Source organism: Chelonia mydas, chromosome 7 (assembly GCF_015237465.2).
Source record: "Chelonia mydas isolate rCheMyd1 chromosome 7, rCheMyd1.pri.v2, whole genome shotgun sequence".
Taxonomy (NCBI): domain Eukaryota; kingdom Metazoa; phylum Chordata; order Testudines; family Cheloniidae; genus Chelonia; species Chelonia mydas.
The window spans coordinates 80,179,321-80,202,961 of record NC_057853.1 but is presented as its reverse complement, the minus strand read 5'-3'; the positions used below and the strand labels follow the sequence as shown (position 1 = coordinate 80,202,961).

General features: G+C 41.8%; 1 protein-coding gene across 3 annotated transcripts in view; it reads right to left on the bottom strand.

Moving 5' to 3' along the window:
* TET1 (tet methylcytosine dioxygenase 1) overlaps positions 1 to 23,641 on the bottom strand; it is a 116,057-nt gene that overhangs the window by 12,242 nt on the left and 80,174 nt on the right. For 2 of the 3 annotated variants that reach the window (XM_007054647.4, XM_037905402.2), the window contains one exon: positions 10,308 to 10,647. In XM_007054647.4, the coding sequence (XP_007054709.2) occupies positions 10,308 to 10,647 (340 nt within the window). Of the gene's footprint in view, positions 1 to 1,152; positions 1,318 to 10,307; positions 10,648 to 23,641 lie in introns of all 3 variants that reach the window. The other variant, XR_005226267.2, reaches the window with a different exon arrangement.

Here is a 23,641-nt window from a genome sequence, read left to right as displayed (position 1 = left end):
TGCATAAAAGTCTTGCCTAAATTATTTTATTCATCCCTCTGTAAAATATTCTTTTATCAAATAAGCACCATATGTAGAACTATCATAATTCAGTGACTGTTTTACCCCAAATTATGATCCAAGAAAACGTTTATTTCAGCTTGTTTCCAATTCAACACAAAAACCTTCCTCTATTACAATAACTGCTTAATTAAATAGCGGATTATTATTCACACAGTTCAGTGGATTCATCTGAAGATATGATCCAGGTAAATCCATTTTTGCAGAGTGGCAACAACTGATTTGACTCTGTCTTCTGTTTGTTTGTTTGCCAAATTAGAGTGGTTCCAAATTTTGTCTGAAACATATTTGGCTCAATATTTGTCTGTTCTTTAGTCATAGCTAGTCTTTCTTGACCTGTTGCAAATTGTGCACTTTCATGCGGTGCCCTCCTCAGCTGGCTTGTTCTTGTAATAAATAAGAGTTTGATCTAAAGTCATAGGAAAGACTCCCATTAGCTTTGATGGGCTTTGGATCAGGACCTGGAATTGTTTAATGGCTGCCTTGCTGACAAACTGGCATGCCATAGAGAATTCTTGAACATTTTCATAAAAGACAGGTTCTCAAGAAGTTTCTTCTGTGCTCCATAAATATATGGAATGCTCAAGTATCTGTCTAATGAATACTAACTACAGAAGTACTGTTTCCTTTAGTAAATGGTGCCTTTCTAATTGGATATTAGTAGTACTGGAGATAGGCATCTATATCTAACTAAAATGAAAGAAAAGGAAACTGAGGTACAGTGAACACATAATCCAATTAATACACAGGTGATTTAATTTATGGAGGTTACTTATCTAAATTGACATTTCTGAGTATTAAAAATCTTATAATTCTTTTCTTTTAAAGACCCCCTCAGTGAAATACAAAATAAAACTACATTAGTCATTTACTTAAAAACAATACAGACGCCTTCCTAAAAATGTAACACAGTAAGTTTAGCCTAGTAATTAAAATGAAATCTGAGTGACATGGTGGGTACATACCATAAAATCAAGGGAGAAACAAAAATACATTTAAGTTTAGTAAAGACAGAAGAATCACAATTAAATGCCCAGTTGCTGGAAAGAATTTGACATTGCTTGGTGGTTACTAGTATATATTCTTAATCACCTGGCAGTGAACTCCAGTTGAAAAGGCAACTGTGCATGTTGAGACTACATTTGACATAGTGGCAGAAGTTAATATTTTCCACCTAGAGAATATCCATATTCAAGCAGAGAAACACAAAAACATATTTTTTTGTAGATCTTGTAATATGTGGAGCTAGAAACTCCTCTGAAAATAAAACCAAAACAAAAGAGACAAGAGATGGTTATGACTGGAAGAAAAAAATATTACAAAGGAGCCTGAAAAGTTAATTCAAAACTATTAGATACACAGAAATTATTAAGAGTACATGTAGGACACTGCTGTTTCTAGGGACCCTCTCTCTCCAGATACCAACTGGACTACTGGAGTTGGCCAGCATATTGCCCTATTTTGGTCTCACAGTTTGGGACCCATTTTTATTGGCATATAGGAACCAGCTGAAAAGCTTAGCTATAGAGCTTTTCATCTTTAAATTACTGGTTCAATTCTGCTTCAGCCTAGTAGAAACGACAAAGTCAGTACCATCTGATGGCAGTTTGGTGACATATATGGAGCGAGCAAAGTCCAAGGACTGAATGGTTATGAGTAATCCTTTCATCTTTAGAAGTGATTCATTCAGAACAGAATACAGGCACATTAGCAGGACTATGTGAGGAAGTCTGCAGTATCTCTATCTTTATTGTACTTATTCTGTGCATATATGATTTCAAGGGCTGTCAAAACGGGCATCTTTCCCAAGCACAAAAGTTTTTAAAGTATAGAGGTACTCAGATCAGGAGGTGTGAGGTATTTGCAGGGGTTAGAGAGGAGAAAACCTCATTTAGTACTTAGTCATCCACAAAGGACTGCCCAGAGCCAGTCACTATATATCAATGCTGCATGCATGCTGTAGCTGCTCAAAGAAGCACCCGAAACATGGCCTGCAGCATAGGTGCCAACTCCATGGGTGCTATAAGGCTGGAGCACCCACAGAAAAAAATCAGTGGGTGCTTAGCACCCACTTGCAGCCAAGCGCCCCTCCCTGCCTCATCCCCCGCAGTGCCTCCAGCTTGCCGGTGGCCCCACCTATCCTCCCCCTTCCTCCCAGTGCCTCCCGCCTGCCGCGGATCTGCTATTCTGCAGCATGCAGGAGGCACTGGGAGGGAGGGGGAGAAGTGGCGATGGGGTGTGCTCAGGGGAGGGGATGGAACAGGTGGGGTGAAGATTTGGGGGAAGGGGTGGAGTGGGGACGGGGTCTGGGGCTGAGTGGGGTTGAGCACTCCCAGGAAAAGTTGGAAGCTGCCATCTGTGGCGTGAGGGTTGAAAATAACTCTTCCTCATCAGCATAACAACAAACTACAATAATTTAGGGTCTCAGCTGAGCAAAGTATGTGCTTAACAAAGTTCACTCAATCTGCTTCTGCTACCACAATATTAAAAAAAATGCAAATTTTATCTGATTGAAAAATTTGTCATGATCATACCATGGGCACTTCAGTAGCAGGAATACATTTTATAATAGGAAGAGAAGATGTTTTATGAGCTATTTGTGAGCATTCCAGTGAAAAAATAAGTAGAGCTAAGTTCAAAGGGGAACTTTGATCTTAATGGTTTAATAAACACTTGAAAAAAGTACTGTACTATTTACCATTCATTTTCCCCATAAAAGGTTTACAGTGATTTACTTAATGAAGAAAGAGGGGAGTAAAGGACTAAAAAAACTGAAATAAATATGATCAAGTTGCACTCTGATTATTAGTAGCATAAGATAAAGTCAGAAGTATTGTATTCTAAGACCAAGAACTCTAAAGACTTTGAAGAATTGTATTCCCAAACCAAAAAGAAAAGGCCTTTGCTAAATGGAGTTAAGGGCATGGGCGCCAGATTTGTATAATGTTTGGTGGTGCCCAGCAGAGTCGTCCCATCCATAGGACGGACTGGGGCAACTCCCTCAGGCCCCTTGCATTGGGGGGCCCTGCGCTTCAAGGCGATGCGGGTTCTAGGGTGGCCTAGGGGATTAGCGGGCGGCCTGGTGCCAGCAGCAGTGAGCTATGGTATGGCATCCAAGGATGGCATGGCATGGTATTGCCACCCTTACTTCTGCGCCAGCAGCCACCGCTCTCCAGCCTCCCAGCTCTTAAGGCAGTGCAGAAGTAAGGGTGGCAATACTGCATCCCCACTACAATAACCTTGCAACCCATCCCCACAATCCTCTTTTGGGTCGGGACCCCCAATTTGAGAAACGCTCCTCTTTCCACTGAAATCTGTATAATAAAGACCAGATTTCATGGGGGAGACCAGATTTAACTGTCTGTGACGCGTTTTTCATGGCCGTGAATTTGGTGGGATCCTACTGATGATGTTTCACTCCACGCATCTGTCCCTGAATGTGAAACAGTAACAGGGAAAATTGTGAAACTCAAGATGTTTTTAAACTGTGGCTGCAAAGCTTGGTGTGTTTTGGTGTAAATGCTAAATTAATGAACATTAGTCTATCAACAATGCAAGGTACTCCTGTTAGATCACTTCTCAATGTTCAACCACCAATGTGATGAAGATGGGCAGTTTTTGGTCCGAGGACTCTCTCATTGTTTTCAGGTTTTCTGCGATAAAGCTCACAAAGAAAAATTAAACGAGTTTGGGAGAACTTTCATGTATTTCTATACTTTCTGTTTTTGAAGGGTTTTGTTTGCTCACCACCAACTTCTTATGAGAAAAAACATTTTTTCAACTTGGAGAAAAAAACATCTTTTAATCAACAAGATCACATACAAGACAAAATTTCCAAGATCACAGAGAAGACGCAAGCAAAAGATACACTATATGGAAAATGTTTTCACATTAAAGCCACTCCTTTGTACCGGCAATCCCATATAAACAAGTAAATATTAATTTACTTATTAATACCTCTACAACAGTGGTTTACATGCAATAGATTTATGTTCTCAGGAGTATATTTTTCACTATCAGGTAGTTGCCACTGTCAGGAACAGGTTATTGGACTACATGAATCCCTACCCTGATCTGATATGGCAATTTCTATGTTCCTAAAAAAGTTAAGGAGAGTCCCTGAAGCTTGGCACTAAAAATTACACTTTTTCCCTAGAGAGATTTTAATATACCTGCTGGATCATTTTTCCTGATTAGTACATTGGATTATTTCACTGGTTACTTAGTTGGTAGTTTGGTTTTAGACTAATTATTTTATATTTTTCTACCTTACTTTAACCTGCATTAGCCATCTGCTGACCCAGTTGCCTAGGAGAGTGGTTCTCAAAGCTGGTCCGCCGCTTATTCAGGGAAAGCCCCTGGCGGGCTGGACTGGTTTGTTTACCTTATGCGTCCACAGGTTGGGCCGATCGTGGCTCCCACTGGCCGCAGTTCGCCGCTCCAGGCCAATGGGGGCTGTGGGAAGCGGTGCGGGCCAAGGGACGTACCGGCCGCCGCTTCCCACAGCCCCCATTGGCCTGGAGCGGTGAACCGCGGCCAGTGGGAGCCGCATTGGGCCGAACCTGCGGTGGCAGGTAAACACACTGGCCCGGCCCGCCAGGGGCTTTCCCTGCACAAGCGGCGGACCGGCTTTGAGAACCACTGGCCTAGGAAATACAAATCCTCTGGAACATGGTTATCTTTTTCCTTATTAACTCTGTCCCCAGTTTTAGTTTTGTCAAACTAAACAAATTTGAAGATCTTGTTTCTGATGATCTCCCAAATAATTTACAGGTTATGTATAAAAGGCATCCTCCAACTGACCGTGGTTACCCACCACACTTGTAATCACTACAGCTCCTCTCTCTCCAGCACCCTATTTTATTTCCAGGTTTCTGATATTTTACTGTAGGTTATACCTCAGATATTAACTGCTTTCTCAAATACTTTTTGACACCTGTTATTCTGGTGGAAAAATTTATTATGGTGAAAAAATATGAAAAAGTTATTATGGTGAAAAAGTTACTCCCTGATTCTCTAATTTGTGGGCAGGGAGGATTTCTTCCTAACCCTTGTACCATCTTCTGTTAGTTGTCAACCTCATGTGTCCTGAAACATGGGAGTTTGTATCTTTTAGCTAAAATGCTTATCCCATCTAATGTAATAATGGCTGAACTCATTTTCCATATCCATTTTTAATCCTTTTAAATTGGCTAAGATCTTGTCCTTAATGATACTTTGAAGCAAGGAGTTCCATAAGTTAACTATATCTTATGTAAAAAAGTATTTCCTTTTATTAGTTTTGGACTTGCTACCTTTCAATTTAATTAAATGTCCCTCTGTTCTTATATTATAAGAAACATTGAACAGGAGCACCTGAGCTGCTTGCTTTGAAACATTCATAGTTTTGTCTAGCTCTTGTCAAGTCACTTCTCTAAACTATAGAGGCAATCCTTGCTATCTTCTCATGGGGGAATTTTTCCATGCTTCTGATAATTTTCTAATTCCCTGTCTCTGAACCCCTTCCATTTCTGCTATATCTTTTTTTAAACTGTGTGATCAAAACTAAACACAATATTTCAGGTGGGGATTGGTAAATTTCTTAGCTGATAAATTCCTGTCTGCTGCCAGAATTGTGGAAGACGCCGCTACATATGAGCTGTGCCCCTCCACTGCCATTTCCAGAGGCTGTTCAAAGCTATAGCACAGCCCGTGCTAGTCACACTCCTTCTCTAGCCAGCTGCCAGATGATTCATTCCAAAGCTATGCGAAAACTTGTAAATACAACTAATAACAATAACGTCAATGCTAACCAATAAACTGTACGGTAGACTACGGCCTACAAGCATAACTATCCAAATTAAATATTGTTCCATGACTAGGAAGCCATCCAGGGAGGGTAGAATTGTGGGAGATGCTGCTATCAGAAAGGAAATTATCAGGTAAAGAAATTTATTATTCTGCAGCCCAGAATCTCCCACAATTTTGATATGTATGGGAAGTATCAAGCAGTGAACAGAACTACGGAGGAATTAAAAAAAACAGAATGAGATAGGGAAGACACCCCCTCCCCTCTGGGTTAATTGCCAAAATGTCAATGGTATTACTGGACCACCATTTGCAGCACCTTTCTTCCAAAGGAGGCCTCTGTGGAGGACAGAAAGCCCACTAACCCACTGTGCAACTGAGCTTGCCTGAGGAGTGCAGAGTTCCAATCACTTGGGAGGACAGTATACCACAGCAACACTTCCCTCTCAATAGCCAGGCTGTCAGATGTGGACAGTCTGGGTCTGGATGGAGGAATGAGCCTTGCTAAAGGATGTCTGGTCTCACTTCTAGCTGCAATGGTGTTTCCAATTTCAGTTTTATCAGACTGGAGAACTCTTGTCTCCTTTGCCAGTGCAGACATAGCACTATCACCTTTGCTCCTTCTCACCTTATCTTCTGGATCACCTTTTCTAGAAGTGAAAAGGCAGGGAATGTGTACAGCAGGCCCTGTGGCCATCTCTGTGAAAGAGGATAAATCCCCAGGGATTTGGGATCTGCTTCTCTCGTGAGGTACTTCAACTTCCTGTCTTATTGGAAAACCCGGAGGTGGCCCACCCCTAGGCCAGATTGGGCTACAGCAGGCCAGAGCGGCTGCGCAGACGGGGAGCCAATCAGGGCCAGGTTAGGCCTTTTATATAAAGGCTGCCCAGGCAAGAGGCAGGCAGTCTCTCCCAGGCCTTCAGAGGGTGAAGGTCTGTCTCCTGTGTGAGAAGCGCAGCGCAGCGCAGCGCAGCCAGGGGAGCAGAAGGGAACTCCTGCCCGGTACCTGCCAAGCTGCGGGCCCTGAGAAAAGAGCTTAGCCGGTGCAAAGGGGCCGAAGGGGAAACGACCCAGGGAGAGAGAGCCGGAGAAGGGGCGAGAAGGAGGGCAGGCAGGAAGCCTGCCGCCAAAGGGTCCCTGGGTCAGGACCCAGAGTAGAGGGCAAGCCAGGGTCTCCCACTTCCCCCTTGCACTTACACCTGGCTGTTAGGAGTGGCCATCACGGACTGCACCAGACCCCTGCCAGAAGGGGTTAGACTTCAGGGTGTGGTTGGCCATTGTGGCTGGGGTGAAGAGAAGAACTGCTGATAATGCCCCCCCCCCGCCCCCCGGAAGGGGGTGAGCGTGGACTAGGAGGCGCTGCCGGAGGGCAGTGTCCTGAAGAGGACCCCGTGAAAAGGGAGCAACGCGGGTCCAGACGCCAACAGAGGGCGAGAGATGAACAGGACATCACCAGCGGAGGGTGCGCCACATGGACTGAGCTAATTCCCAGAGTGACCAACAGGAGGTGTTGCGGTGGTGAGTCCCAACCCTGTCACATTGCCCTTTGTTCTTGCGATTGGTGAACACGTTGACTGCCAGAAGGCTGAACTGCAAAATCAAAGTGAAGACTTCCTGATTTAGTCACCATTCTGAGCTGTGCATCTGTTGAGCCAATCTGCCTTTTGATTCAGCTCTTCTTTTAGGTGTATTGCTCTTATGGAAGGGAGAGTCCTCTCTGCCCATTCAATTATCTCCATTGCTTCTGTGTGTAGAGTTACACTCCTTGTTTCCCTGCAATTGTTGATATACAACCACAGTAGTCATGTTGTCTGACTTGACTAGAACATGTTCACCCTTTAGGCAGTTCAGGAACTTTCATAGGGCTAGACTGACAGCTATGAGTTCCAACGGATTCATGTTCTGGTACCTTTCTCTGGTGTTCCAGGTATTCTGCACAGTCTTGTGCCAGAGATACACTCCCTATCCCGTCAAGCTGACATTGGTTGTGAGTACCTGTGAATCTGGAAGGCATGTGGGAAAATCCTTGTGGATATTCTGTGGGTCTGTCCACCATCTTAGAGAATCCGGTACTCAGTTTGGGACCAGTACTCAATCCTGCATGCATTCTGGTGAGTGGTTCCCTGCTTTCCGCAGAAAAGTCTGCATGCATCTGATATGGGACCTTGCTCATCGGGTGATTCCACAAAACCAGGAGGCCCAGTAGCTGTAGACACTGAGCTATGGCCAGTCTTGCTCACTTTAACAAGACGGGTATCAGGTTCTGGATCTTGTGGAATCTGTCCAGTGATGGACAGACCGTTGGCACAGAAGTGTCAATTTCAACTCCCAAATGAACTATCTTTGTGGAGGGAGTCAAGGAACTGCTCTTGGTATTTATCATAAATCCATGTGCTTGAAGTAGATCCAGTGTCCGAATTGCGGCACTCTGTGGTGCTGGTTGGGTTGGAGCTCTAATCCTGATGTCCTCTAGGAAGGAATACAGATGAGTGTTGTGAGACCTGAGTCTAGCTATTATTACCACCAGCACCTTTGTAAAGACCCTGAGCCTGTGGTCCAATGAAAGCCAAATGAGAGAGTTTGGTACTGGTAGTGGACTGTGCCATATGCAAATCTCAGCAGTCTGTGAAGGCATGGGAATGTGGAGAGATACAGCTGTTAAATCCACAAAGCAAGGAAGTCCCCTTTGAGACAGGGATGTTACTGTTGAAGCTAGGGTCTCCTTCTGGAATCTAATTTTCTTCATCCATTTGTTGAGCTGCTTGAGAGCCAAGATTGCTCAACACCCCCATCCGTCCACCTTGTATACTTCTAGACAATCAAGAAAATGGAGTATTGTCGTAAGAATCTTTCTTCCGAGGGAACCTTTTATATATTCTCCTGTATCCAGGAGAGGCGAGATTTTGTATAACACTCACTCATGTTTGATGGGATTGCTGTCTCTGGTGAAGATTTAGAAGGCAGGTTTAGACAGCTTTTAGGTTTGCCCATAAGTACCTGCTCAGGTTGGATCTGGATTATGGATGCAACATTTTTGCACATGGTTTCGAACACTTCACGGCAACCCTGCCCCGTTGCATTTTTTCTGTATCCTGCTCAAAACCTGAATCTGAGCGCTACCTTCATCGGACGAGGAGGAGGTGTCTGAGGGTACATCTACACTGCAATAAAACACCCACAACTGGCCCATGTCAGCCGATTTGGGCTCATGGGGCTTGGGAGGGTCCCAGAGCCCAGTCTCTAACCTGAGCCCAAAAGTCTACATTACAATTTTATAGCCCCATGAGCCCGAATTAGCTGATATGGGCTAGCCACGGCTGTTTTACTGCAGTGTAGCCATACCCTCAGAGCCCAGGCTCCAGCCTGAGTCTGAGTGCCTGCACTTTAATTTTTACCCCCGCAGCCTGAGTCCTCTGAGCCTAAGTCAATTGACCCAGGCTCTCAGACTTGGTGTCATGGGTTTTTATTGCAGTGTAGACGTATCCTTCATCAGAGGGTAAACACCTCTTTGATTTTTTTATGCCTTTTATTTTCCTTTTTGCTATTTTTGGATTTTTTTTAGCCTTTCTGGCCTGCTTTGCAGATATTGTCACCTGGTTGTGGACAGTGCATTGTCTGTTGTGGCTTGCTTTATGCAGTGCATTGAGCCCTCTGAATAGATCTCCCTCAGTGTCCTCCATCTAAGGGTTTCAATCCTTGTGGCTGGGGAGTTTCGGTATCAACTTGCGATCTCAGATACAGAAGTGTAAATCTAAAGTAACTTAGAGTGTAGTGGAGTTATGCCACATTTACACTGCAGAAGGTGAGATCAGAGATTCCCAAGAGAGGGATGTGCTCATTTTTATCTCTACAATACAAAGCAAAATCTAAGTGTGCTTTATTCAGCCAGTATCAGATTCTGCCACTCCCTCTCTTACTTTCAGTATTTAAAGGAAAAAATGAGAATGAGAAATATTAAAACAACTTTTACCTTAAATTTGGTAAAATTGACGTCTTTTTGCAAATCACTTGCTTTGCCGCACCATCCATATAACCAGTGATGCAAATAAGAAAACTATAGTCAATTCATGCTCCTTATGAAGAGAAAAACATCACAAACAAGCTGCCACACAACATGTGGAGAAACAGTCCTCGTACTTCTTTGTATAAATGACTGACATTTAGAGAACTCGCCCCGAAGTAACGTTTCAAGATCTTCCTATAATCATTATTAGAATAAGCAATCTCTGAAATTTTTCCATTGTCACCATATCATTATCTATAATTTTTACAATCTAGTACTATACATAAATTTTTGTGTGATCACCTGCTCCCTTCTGCAAAAATATCTGAATATAGTGACTCCTTCACAAGTCTGTAGAAGGTGTAATATGCAAATATTTCTAAAAAAGTGAACGCTGAGGAGGCAACTGGTTTTGTAAATTAGATAAGACACATAGCACAGTATAAATATCACTTACCTAAATACTGTGAAGTTTTACCAAGATTTTCAGGAGCTCCAATTTTCAGCTTTGCTGGTGTTGAATATTTCTTATCTGCTAATGTCTGCTTTTCAACTTGTGTCTTCTTTGTATCTGGCTTCTTTTTCTTTGTAGCTCTAAGTGGCTCAGCTAACATCCGTACTTCTCTGGGAAAAGCAGTAAGCACCTGTATTGCTCCTGCTTTTATCTTAGCTTCCAGTCCCTCCTCAGTGCCAAATTCATCTGTCTGTGAAATTTTGTAAAGAGGCAACACATGTAGCTGTTCATCGTTCGGTATCACCCCCACTGAACGGTTATCTTCTTTTGTTAATGTGCAGACCTGACCAAAAAAAGAGGATAATAAATAAACCTCCGTTTACAAGTTACAGAAGTTATCTGAACGCTTAATCATTTATCCTTTTAACTGGATTTATGGCCCTAAACATTCCCCACTAGCTCCATAATAACAAAGGAACAGGCCTTTTAAACACATACACTTGACAATCTCAGTGATGATCTGAAAGGGGATTTAGAATAGGGATGGATTAACTGGTTCTTACAGAGTAAGAAGAAATGGCTCCCAACTCTAATTCAAACCTTTGTAAAAGTTTGGTTAAATTAACCCTCTTTTCCCAGCACTGACTCTGTACTGTAATAAAGTGATGAGGTCCAGCAAATCTGCAGTCTCTCTGTTCACTAAAATTATATGCTGTTCTAAGATGCAAAATTTGAAAGGAGAAACCTGCTTGGATCAAGCCTGATACGGACCCCACTGCATAGTTTTGAATAAATACTGGGGGTATTTATTCTAATAGTTCAAAACCATTGCCGAACCTTTGAGGTGCTTTCAAACTTCTGGACCTCTAGAGGTTTGCCCATTACTAATATAGTAAATTCACCCTAAAAAAAGTGATTAAAATCGCCACTACCCTTCTTCCCTAACTACAGAAGCTTTCTGAACAAGAGAAACATAGACTAAATTAATCTTGTTACATTCCATGCACTTCAATGGATAAATTTTGCTCTACATGTATAAACAAGTCTATGATTAATCACACATTCATCAATATATTGATGGTATTCATAAGAAAATGATTAGCTTTCACAAAAATATACTGCATTACTAGAAAACCATGCATGAATGATATGGCTAAGCTAATTTTCCATTTGTCCTGTGAGGTATTGACTGCACACATATAGCCATTTGAGCACCTCCCAAAGATGAGAGATGCTTTCTAAATAGAAACATGTCATTCCGTAAGTATGTAGGTTATATGTGATCCCAAATCACTGATGTTGAATCAAAATTTCCAGACTCTTGTCATCTTGCCCATAGTTCCAGGAGGGAATAATAATAAAACCTTTATTTTATAGCACATTTGTCATACAAATGCATTACAAAAATTATTTATAGAATTAATAATATAATTAATGAAACTAATAAAAACCTAATTAAATCTAATTAGGGATCTATGAAGAAATTATATGTAATGCTGAATGACTGCAGAACAACAGAGAGAGAAAGAAATTAAGAGGCATAGATAAGAAATGAGAATTTTTTAGGTGATATTTTAAAACAAGATTTAGAGAAGGACTCTCCAGAAGGGAAGATGAAGGGACAATTAGAAGCTGATGAGTGGCATATACTGTTACGTTTGTCCACATTTACTGAATTCTACTGGCTGTGCTGACTATGGGGGGGAGGGGGGAGAGATTTTCAAAGACAAAAATAGGATTTCGGCATCTAACTCTCATTAGCTTTCAATGGGAGTTATGTATCTGTGCCTTCGAAAAATCTCCCCATATATCTGCACACAAACTTGCGTACTAGCCTCAAAAACTTGCATTCTAGCCTACAAATCAAGAAGATTGAATCCATAAGAGAAAGTTACTTACCATATAGTAAATAGATGCTCTTTGAGATGCATGGTCCCTATCTGCATTCCATTGTGGGTATACATGTGCTCCATGTTCCTGGAGCCAGAGAATTTTGAAAGCAATGTCCCTTGGTCCGCACATGTGCCCTGGCTCACCTTGTGCCTCCAGCTGAGGAGATAAAAGGCAGGACGAACCAACCGCCTCTCTGGTTTCTTCTCCACCTCCACCGTGAATCGAAGAAGAGGTGAAGCAAAGGGGAAAGAGGGCGAATAGTGGAATACAAATAGGGACCACATATCTCAAAGAACCTCCAGTTACTTAGGCCTGGTCTACGCTAGGAGTTTGTCAGATTTAGCAGCGTTAAATCGAATTAACCCTGCACCCGTCCACACAATGAAGCCATTTTTTTGACATAAGGGGCTCTTAAAACCGATTTCTGTACTCCTCCCGAATAAGGGGATTAGTGCTGAAATCGACATTGCCGTTTCAAATTAGGGTTAGTGTGGACGCAGTTCAAAGGTATTGGCCTCCGGGAGCTATCCCACAGTGCACCATTGTGACCACTCTGGACAGCACTCTGAACTTGGATGCACTGGCCAGGTGTACAGGAAAAGCCCCAGGAACTTTTGAATCTCATTTCCTGTTTGGCCAGGTGAGCTCATCAGCACAGGTGACCATGCAGTTCCAGAATCAAAAAGAGCTCCAGCATGGACTGAACGGGAGGTACTGGATCTGATCGCTGTATGGGGAGAGGAATCCATGCTATCAGAACTACGTTCCAAAAGACGAAATGCCAAAACATTTCAAAAAGATCTCCGAGGCCATGAGAGACAGAGGATATAGCAGGGACGCAACACAGTGCCGCTTGAAACTTAAGGCGCTCAGACAAGAGTACCAGAAAACCAAAGAATCAAACGGACGTTCCGGGACAGAGCCCCAGACATGCCGCTTCTACGCTGAGCTGCATGCAATTCTAGGGGGGGCCGCCACCACTACGCCACCCCTGTCCATGGACTCCGATGATGAGGTACTCTCCGCCATGCCTGAGGATTTTGCGGACGGGGAAGATGAGGAGGAGGAGGAGGACGAGCTTGAGGAGCGCTCACAGCACACCGTTCTTCCCGACAGCCAGGATCTTTTCATCACCCTGACTGAAATACCCTCCCAACCCTATGAAGTCGGAAAAGGGACCTCTGGTGAGTGTACCTTTTAAAATATAATACATGTTATAAAAGCTAGTGTTTTTTTAATGATTAAGTAGCCCTGAGGACTTGGGATGCATTCGTGGCCAGTACAGCTACTGGAAAAGTCTGTTAACGTGTCTGGGGATGGAGCAGAAATCCTCCAGGGACATCTCCATTAAGCTCTCCTGGAGGTACTCTAAAAGCCTTTGCAGAAGGTTTCTGGGAAAAGCAGCCTTATTCCGTCCTCCCTGGTAGGACACTTTACTACGCCATGCTAGTAGCAAGTAATCTGGTATCACTGCATGACAAAGCCTGGCAGCGTATGGTCCCGGTGTTTGCTGGCATTCAAGCAACATCTGTTCTTTCTCTCTCTGTGTTATCCTCAGGAGAGTGATATCATTCATGGTAACCTGGTTGAAATAGGGGAATTTAATTAAAGGGACATTCAGAAGTGGCCGTTCCTACTGGGGGGTGGGCATTGGCGCTGAGCTGTTCGCATTTGGCTAGCAGGGATCTTCCCTGATACCAGCCACGTGGTGCGGGGGAGAGGTAAAGCAATCATCACAGAGAATTGGATGTGGGCGGGGAGGTAGGCTTGGTTTCTGCTGCTGCACGTTAACAGGAAAACCGCAGCACTAAATGGCCAACTCAATGTGCTTTGCTTGGTATGGGAGAGGAGGGCGCTGCTGTTATCAAGGTTGCAGAAGCTGAAAGACGATGGCTTACCATGGCCGCCTGCAAGCCGAATTCTGTTGCCCAGCACTGCGTGTGTGATCTCTAACACCAAAGCCGCAGGCACTCAATATAAGATGCAAAATGTGACCCTGTACCAAAATCACATGTGCTATGTAATGTGAATAGTGTTGTTCACTTTGAAAGAGTATAGCCATTGTTCTGTAAAATGTATCTTTTAAAATACTTCACTCCCTTCTTTTCCTCCAGCAGCTGCAAATATTTCAAGCCTCCCTCCTCCGTCCCAAAGTCTATCTCAAATAAAGCAGCGAAAAAAACGCATGCACGATGAAATGTTGGTGTTAGTCATTGATCAAGAAGGATCGCAGGCAGGAAGCACAAATTTTGACGCCCAGAGTCCTGGGGATAGACAGGTATCCAAAACGAGGTACGGGGGGGGAGGGTCCTCACCTTGAGGAGGCTAACTATAAAACTAACAGATAAAACTTTTAAACTCCAAAATTTCCAAAAACTATTTACAGATATCTAAATATATTATCACATTAAGGAATAAAGCTGAAGCTTTGGGCACTTGAGGTTCCAACCCAGACCATACAGCGGCGAGAAGGAACTGGAGAGGCGGTTGGTCTGTCCAGCTCTTTATTTCCATGGTCGGAGGCATGAGGTGAGTCAGGGTGTATGTTCAGACCAATGGACACTGCTTTCAATATTTTCTGGCTCTGGGCGCATATGTACACACGATGGAATACACATAGGGACCAGCAGTCAGAGAAGAATGCATGTCTATTTTAAAAATTAAAAGCCTGGTGCCAGTTCTGGTGGTGCATGTGTACATGCGTGCATTTTTGCACATCAAGAGACAAGTGCCTGAAAAGTCAAGCCTTGTATGTTTTTAATATTTATTCTCATCTCCTATGCTGGAATTTTCTCTGGGAATTTCACTTCTTTAAACCATTTTCATCTTTTCAGCTGACCTACTATAGGGCAGGTAGGGTCAGGGAAATATTTAGTTTAGCCCAACATTTTGCCATGCAGGGCCAAATGAAAAAAAGATAAGAGGAAAAAATATGGAGGGGAGGAGCTCATCCAAGTGAATTATATGACAAAACCAATACAAAATTCAGCACATGTGGCAGTTTTGTTCAATGAGGTCCAGGACTTGCACTGAAAGCGTTACAGGTCAGGGTTGAGGTACATTGGCAGAGCTCTGGGTACAGACAGGGTTACTCCACAACACAAAGCATTAAGACTATATAAAATAGAACAGTACATTTATTTACAAAATAATGAAGAGAAATCATTGTGCATGTATGCAGAATGCAGTGTTGGAAAGTTTAACATAGGTAAACTTTCATTCTAAGCACCTCACTTATATACCTGTGCATCTAAAAAGAAGAATCAAATAGCAAGTGGACCAGACTATTCTATGGATTCAAAAATTAGTCCTAGACGGCAGCAAATTATGATCTAAGAGTCTTTTAGGTGCTCTAACAGTTTGTAGACAAAGCAGAGTAGTTTGCTCTAACAGTTTGTAGACAAAGTCCTTTCATTAACGGTGGACTCTACATAAAGTAATCCATTGGAAAACCTTTGGAATGTACCGTTGAGAGCATTCAAAGTAGCTTTTTACATGAATTACTATTAATATTCTATTTCAAACCAATCAAAAGCAGATTGAAAAAGACAAAATGCTATACAATTTTGGATTTTAAGTATGATTTATGTCCTGCTGCATCTCCTGCTGTACTAAATATTTTTTCCAAAAGACACACTAGTTGGATCATCAAGGATACTTAATAGCCAAATGAGAAAATGCTGGCCAAATTGTTTGTTTTGGATATCCAATAAACTCGAAGATAAAAACCATGAGTTATTTTGGATTTAATAAAGTCTTATTAACAGTTGCATGTTCATATAGAAGCTGTTCAAACCCCTGCTCATTTTTGTTACCCTTCTCTGTACCTTTTCCAATTCTAAGATATCTTTTTTGAGATGGGCTGACCAGAACTACATGCAGTATTCAAGGTGTGGAGACACCGTGAATTTCTGCTCTCTTTCTAAGACGCACCCATAAACTGAATGAAATGATTAAACCATTTGAAGAAACATCTGTAGCCAAAGAGTTCTGAATCCTGTAGTTCTTTGATCTGCGTCTTTGGCCACTTGAACTTCTTGAGTTGAATCTGATATAGCCTTTTCCACTACGTCATTAGTAAGAACAGATGTTTTGAACTGAAGATGCAGCAAAGTGGGCAAAATGCATTTCTGAATTTGGAAACTAAATTTCCTGTATAGTTCTTCTCTATGTAGATCGGGAACAGAATAGATGTCCTTCGGAAACAGAACAGATACTCATTCTCTCAGATATGCTGCATCATCATTTAGCTCTGCAGTGACCTGCTAAGATGGTCTCAGCACTTTGACAAGCTATCCATTAAGGTCCACTCAAGTCATAAGAGTGATTCACCAATTTCACAACGGAATTACTTAGCTTGTTTTACTTTTACTATTTTACAAGATCTACAGTACGTAGTTCTATAGGATTATTACAGCCAGAATAAGTTCACAGTAGGTTATGGAAACAGTTTTGGAAAGCATTTCGGAAGCTCCTCTGCTTTTACAAAATGCAAAAAGCAGCAATTAAAATCCTTCCTTTGAAATGATAATGGTATTCTGAACAAGCAGAAAAAGCACTTGTAGAAAGCATGGGACATTTTCCACAAATAGCTATATTTAGTTATGATGTGTATCATGTCAGGTCATTTATCCTTGACAACCATCCAATGTTGCAGCTTGTAATACTGTATAAATTTATCAAACACATTACTGATATTCTGCAGAATGGTAACATACAGTCACCTTTACCCATTCTCAAAAGGCATTTTAGCTACTGCTATAGCTAATGTCTGAACTTCCATGCAAAGATGATATGGTAGATTCATAACCAAAAGCAATTCAATGAGCTGTTGGGGATAAATATTCATTCCACACACTAATTCTAGTGCATGTCAGTAGAAAAGTAACCTTCTGATTCTTAAAAAGAAAAGGAGTACTTGTAGCACCTTAGAGACTAACCAATTTATTTGAACATATTTGAGCATAAGCTTTCGTGAGCTACAGCTCACTTCATCGGATGCATTCTGATTCTTCTGTAGGAACTACTGATTGACTAATGGTTGATTGACAACATTTACTGAATCTTGCCTACAATATACTCTATATTATCCTGTGAAATTCTCACGCTTTATCTGTAGAAAAGGCTGAAGAAACTGTTAATCAGTTCTCCTAGTAAAATTGATATTTTATTCAGAAACTGACCCCTTGCCTAAGAAGAAATGTTTAACTTTTAAACTCTATGTCACAGAGTGACTGCCCTTGTGTGATGGAAATAGTCCAGAGCCCTTACACCAGAACAGGTACTCCCAGCTGAGCAATTAAGAAGGCGGAACCGCACCTGGGCTATACAGGGTCAAAGAGTTAAGTGAGGACAGATCTAGAAGGGGAACTATGCTGTAGAGCTGTACAGAAAGTCTCCTACCATGGTCCCTACAGAAGGGAGCTGGGCTGGGGCTGGGTCAAAGACCCCAACTGAAAGTTTAGTTTTCCTCTAGGAGAAGGCAAAGAAGGCAGGGCAGGTGAGGCCTTGCACTGTCTAGTTGCTCAGACAACAGGAAGGGAGACTACCTCAGGGAGCATAAGGCTGGATGGAAGATTTGTTGTTTGTTTGCTTTTTGCAATTTTGTGTTAATAAAGAAACCAGGCCCCAAGAAGGTCTGTGATTGGATTAGCAAGACTGTCAGGAGTTTTGTTTAAGGAGTCCCGAAGAATGGGAAAACAGAGGGAGGGCACTGCAGAGGCACTCTTGACCGTGAAGGGAGGGGTGGTCAGGTGGAGATCACTCTATTATACTTTACTATTGACATTCGTTTTGTTTTCCCAATGAAGTCTGTACTGAGGACCTCCAATAAGCAACTCACTGACGTAACCATATAAAAAGATATCCTTGAAGTTTCTAGCACTATAAATTCTACCTTTATTTATAGGCCATCTCCAGCAAACAACAAATTGTTGCAGGTCCACTGAGTAGGTGCTTATAATGAATTTTTAACTGCTGGTTTCTCTACAGAAAAAGCTGATGGTAAGCTAAAAAAGAAGCCAAACTCAGTATGAAAGATTTGTACAGGACACTTAGGTTTAGCAAGGCAGACAGCTGTCCTACCAAAGTGTTTTCAAAATCACAGTTTTGCCAAATGAATTAATACTAGTATTAGATTTAGTAGTACTGGATGTTTGTGTGGAACTTTTGCTGGACTTCATCAGGTGCGTTAACAGAGATTTAGTGATTCTGATTAATCTAATTACTTGCAGTGATATGATAGCAGATGGAATTTTACTGCTACTAACACACATTAACTTGACTGTCTTTGAATGCGGATGGTTCTCTGTATTAATTATTATTATTAATTTGTATTGCAGTAGCACCGTGAGGCCCCAACAAAATCATGCCTCCATTCTGCTAGACACAGAGTAAAGGACAGTCCTTGCCTTAGAGAGCAGAGCTGACAGTCTAAATCTAGTTTATGGATTTGCATGTGAAAAGAATAATGAATTTTAAGTTGCATCGTTTAAAATTTTTATTTTTCGCTGTGGACTGTGTGTTTTTATAGAAGAACTTTCCCGCTTTTTGGTTTTAATTTCATGTTTATGTCCTCATTGTCTGGAATGGAAAACATTAGATACTAGGTTCTAATGATTAATCGCAAACAGTAAATCAGATTTAGAGAAACATGTCTTCAGTAAAGCATCATGCTGATACAGATAAAAAATAATAATAATAATTAACATTGTGGAACGTTATCTTTGCCATACATTTTGCATACAATACCAAAAACCAAACCTCTGGAGAATAAACAGCATGAAGTCAAAGGACATTTCTCACTTCCTTATGACCATTTTTCTTACATAGTAAAAGTATGTGTGTCCAGTAGAGTATTGTTGTTATGTTTGTAGCAAGAATGGGTTTTTTGTTCTCTTCTGCTGACATTTTAACATGTTTACCATGCAAAGCTGTGCAAGTCAGCTCTGCTTTTGCAAGTGTGTTTACAGGAAATTCCAGGAAGCTCTGGCAGTTACACTTGAACATGACGGTGGAAAGACCTACTTACAGCATTGAACTAATGGAGGGTCATCATCAAGACCAAATATGGAGGTATTTTTAAACATTTTTTTTCTTTTTAAAAGACAGACTGACCCGTCTTTTTAATTCAAATAAGACTCTCATTTTAAAATAGCTGTCATTGACACCAGCTTTGCTTTAAACATGAACTAAAAATAAAGCCTGAAAACACCTTCTATTTGTGTCACATGAGCACAATCTCACCTTTAAACTACCCCTTCTCCTCTTTCAGGTTCCTCAAGAGATATAACTGCTGTCTCGAGCTTTACTTCGATGCTTCAGCTCGTGTTCTATGGAAGTCCTGGAGCATGGATTTGGTTCTCAGGGGCTCAGACTAGTCCATTTGCCCTCATCCCTTTCTTTTAAATTATTTAATATAGTTCTTCAAAGTTTCTTGTTTAAGTAATAATAAACTTTGAGAAAACACACATTAAAATAGGAATTTACTTAAATCCCTGTGCAGCAGCTCGATGATAGCTAGGACCCTACAGCACGTTGAGGCGACATCACTAGACATCTTTAAGAAGGATTGCTGGGAGATAGCACCAGTAAGTCTTGCAAAAATTAGTTCACTAAGGTACAACCTTCTGCCCAAGCAGACCACCAGCTGGAAGGGTGCTTTACACACATCTCCACTAATCAAACACCATGAAACAGTTTGTGAAGCAAAGAGAGAATTTTGCAGAGATTTATTCTTAGAGCAATGTCTTCCAGAGGTGAACAGAGTAATGATCATGCAGCCCTGTCAATAGTGCTTTCTGTCTCTAAAGAAAACTCAGTTAATTCCCTCGTAGTCAACCAAAGCTAGTGGATAACTGTCATAGTCTTATTGGTCCACAACACACAAAGTAGAGCAACTTCAATTACTTTGTATGTATTTGCCTACCAATTCTCCTTCAGCCCAAATGCACAAATTTTCTTGAGGGACTGTGGCATGAATCAGCAGTAATCATCCCTCCCTTTATATATCCTGTTCTATAGCACTCCTGAAGAGCTAGAACTTGCTGTTGATGCATTTGTACATATTTGAAATATTGTTCATATTTATTCAGTTTGAACACATTTCTACCAAATCCCTGTCCTAATAACTGCTTGATTTCCAACACCTTGTCCTCTATTGGCTATCATGTTGTATACAATATGGTTTTGGATTAAAGAAAAGGCACTCATATGAGGAAAAAATAACTTCCTGAAGTTAATTTCTGGTCCTTACAATTTTCATTTCCCTTGTGACCAAGTCACCAAGTTTTACAGTGCTAAATAAAAGCATATTGGCAAACTATAGTAAATCAGGGGTTCTCAATCTTTCTCTTTCTGAGGCCTCCCTAACATGCTATAAAACTTCAGGGACCACTGGGGGGAAGAGGTGAGAGGGGACTCAGGACTTCAGCCATGAGGGAGGCGGCTTAGGGCTCTAGGCTTCAGGGGCCAGGTAGTGAGGGAGGGAGCTCTGGGCTTCTGCCCGACAGAAGCTTCTGCGCTGTGGGCAGCTTGGGGCTTCTGCCCCATGGGGCACTGAGGCTTGGGGCTTCTGCCACACGGGGTGGGAGAGTGTGTGTGTGCATTGTAGCTTCAGCTCTGCGCAGTGGAGGGGCTCAGAGCTTCCTCCCTGCTGGGTGGCAGGGCTCTGGGCTTCAGCCACAAGGGGCGGGGCTTGAGGCTTCCACCCCACAGGGTGCCTAGCTTTCTGCTCTGGGCCCCAGTTAGTCTAATGCCAGCCCTGCTTGGGCTCACAGACCCCTGGTTGAGAACAACTATAACAAATATCAGCCATTAACCAGATTAACTATCAACCCAAATTTTTCAAAAGTGCACACAATAGTTAATGCATGCATGAAAGTCAGGGTAGTGTGTATAAAAATCTACAATTTACATATGTGGATTGGATAGTGGCGCTATGCAAGTTGAGCACATGCTCTTTAGCTGGATGCATTTTGAAAATGTGGGCCCTGATCTTTAAAAACTACTGCACTTGTACCATATGAGGTAGTTAGGATGGGGCTGATCCCTACACATTTCCAGTTTTAACAATAAAGCACATCCAGTCTTATAATTCAGTTCTTCTTAGGATATCCATTTGTGGCCAACTGATACTTGTGAATTGCCTGTGCCCACTAAGACTGAATGAACATCTGTAACTGCCGCAAGTACCACACAAAACAAGCAATATTTCCTTAGGAACAAAGGTCAACAAGGGTTTTTTTTGTTTACAGTGGTTGCAGTATATTTCTGGCCCCACTGTATACATACCCAGTAAAGCAATGCTAGTTTAAATATTTTGATAGTCCTTATCCTCAGGGCTTTAACTGTTTTTCATTCTGCACAAATCTATTAGTTTTACTTGGTGCTGTAGGGGTGTGGTAGCCAAACACAATTCTGAGCACCTTTGGTAGCTACAATATAGGCATGTACGTGGTTTGCAGGGTAACTGGCCATAGCTACTTTATGTTCCAAAACTGCAGGTAGTATCAAATAGTTGTTCCGTATCATAGGTTCCGCTACTTCAATTAGTCTTTGTCTCTGACTTAAGAAACTAATATTAAAAAAACTTAACCAGTTAAATAAATCCAGTCTCACCTGATCTCCCTCTTGCTTTTTTAAATGACTTGGTTGAGATGACTCCTCTAGCACTTGACAATAGGCTCATAGTGATTCCACTAAGATCTGATAAAAAGAGTTTCCTGTAAAGCCATTAATAACACAGGCTTGTCTTACTTCCTCTGCAATCCTAGGTGGTATTTGGCCAGTACTATGCAATGGCTAGCCTTTCAAAAGCCCTCAGTATCAGCCTCCTATAATGGTGGCATTTTTTGGTTCTTTCCAACAACCACACCAGAGGTCAACATTAGTGGATGAAGGTAATGTGACTTTAGGTGGAGCTAGATCTTCAGATCTTAAGGTTGCAGCCTGGTGGTAAATATGCAGTGTCCTAATCAATTTAAACCATCTCTTTATTCTGATCTTCTCTCTTCTTACCTCATTCTAGAATCCTCGGGATGGAAAAATCCTATTAGATCATCTAGTTCCTCCTTCTGCTAATGCAAGGATGTTCCCTACAGAACATCTAAATACAAGTTGCCTCGCCCAAGTTTTAATAATTCCAATGATGGGTATTCCAGCGCTTTCCTTTATTCAAATTATTCAAAAAATTTCCCAATGTCCTGCTTAAATTTTCCATTGCTGAATGTTAATTATTATTCCCCACTTAAAGCAAACCTGGACAATTCTGCATTCCTTAACAGTAACATACTTCAAATTTGTAGATAGATTATAAAGAAGGGATGATATATTTATCTCTACAACACTTAAAATTCTCCTGATCGTCATAGGACAATTCCTCCTTCCCCTTAACCATCTTTGTTTCCCTTCTCTGCGTCTTCCCTAGTTTGTCAATCTCAGAGCAGGTCTTCACTACCCGATGAATCGGCAGGTAGTGATCGATCCATTGGGGACTGATTTATCATGTCTCATCTAGACGTGATAAATCGATCCCAAAACGCACTCTCTGTCGACTCCGGAACTCCAGCTCGTAAGAGGTGGAAGTGGAGTTGATGGGGGAGCGGCAGCGGTCAACTCGCTGCCGTCCTCACGGCCAGGCAAGTTGACCTAAAGTACGCCGACTTCAGCTACGCTATTCGCATAGCTGAAGTTGCGTATCTTAGGTCGACTCCCCCAACCCGTGTAGACCAGGGCTCATTTGAAATACTGGTAGAACAGTGAAAAACATGCATGGTACTCCAACTTAAGTAACACTTATGCTATATAAAAACAGGTTTCAGAGTAGCAGCCGTGTTAGTCTGTATTCGCAAAAGAAAAGGAGTACTTGTGGCACCATAGAGACTAACAAATTTATTTGAGCATAAGCTTTCGTGAGCTACAGCTCACTTCATCGGATAAATGTCAAGGTTCCTTCCCCACTCTGAACGCTAGGGTACAGATGTGGGGACCTGCATGAAAACCTCCTAAGCTTACTTTTACCAGCTTAGGTTAAAACTTCCCCAAGGTACAAACTATTTTACCCTTTGCCCTTGGACTTTCGCTGCCACCACCAAACATCTAACACCGGTATTATTATTATTAGGAAAGAGCCCGTTTGGAAACGTCTTTCCCCCAAAAATCCTCCCTTACCTTTACACCCCCTTTCCTGGGGAAGGCTTGATAAAAATCCTCACCAATTTGCATAGGTGACCACAGACCCAAACCCTTGATCTTAAGAACAATGAAAAAGCATTCAGTTTCTTAAAAGAAGAATTTTAATAGAAGAAAAAGTAAAAAGAATCACCTCTGTAAAATCAGGATGGTAAATACCTTACAGGGTAATTAGATTCAAAACATAGAGAATCTCTCTAGGCAAAACCTTAAGTTACAAAAAGACACAAAAACAGGAATATCCATTCCATTCA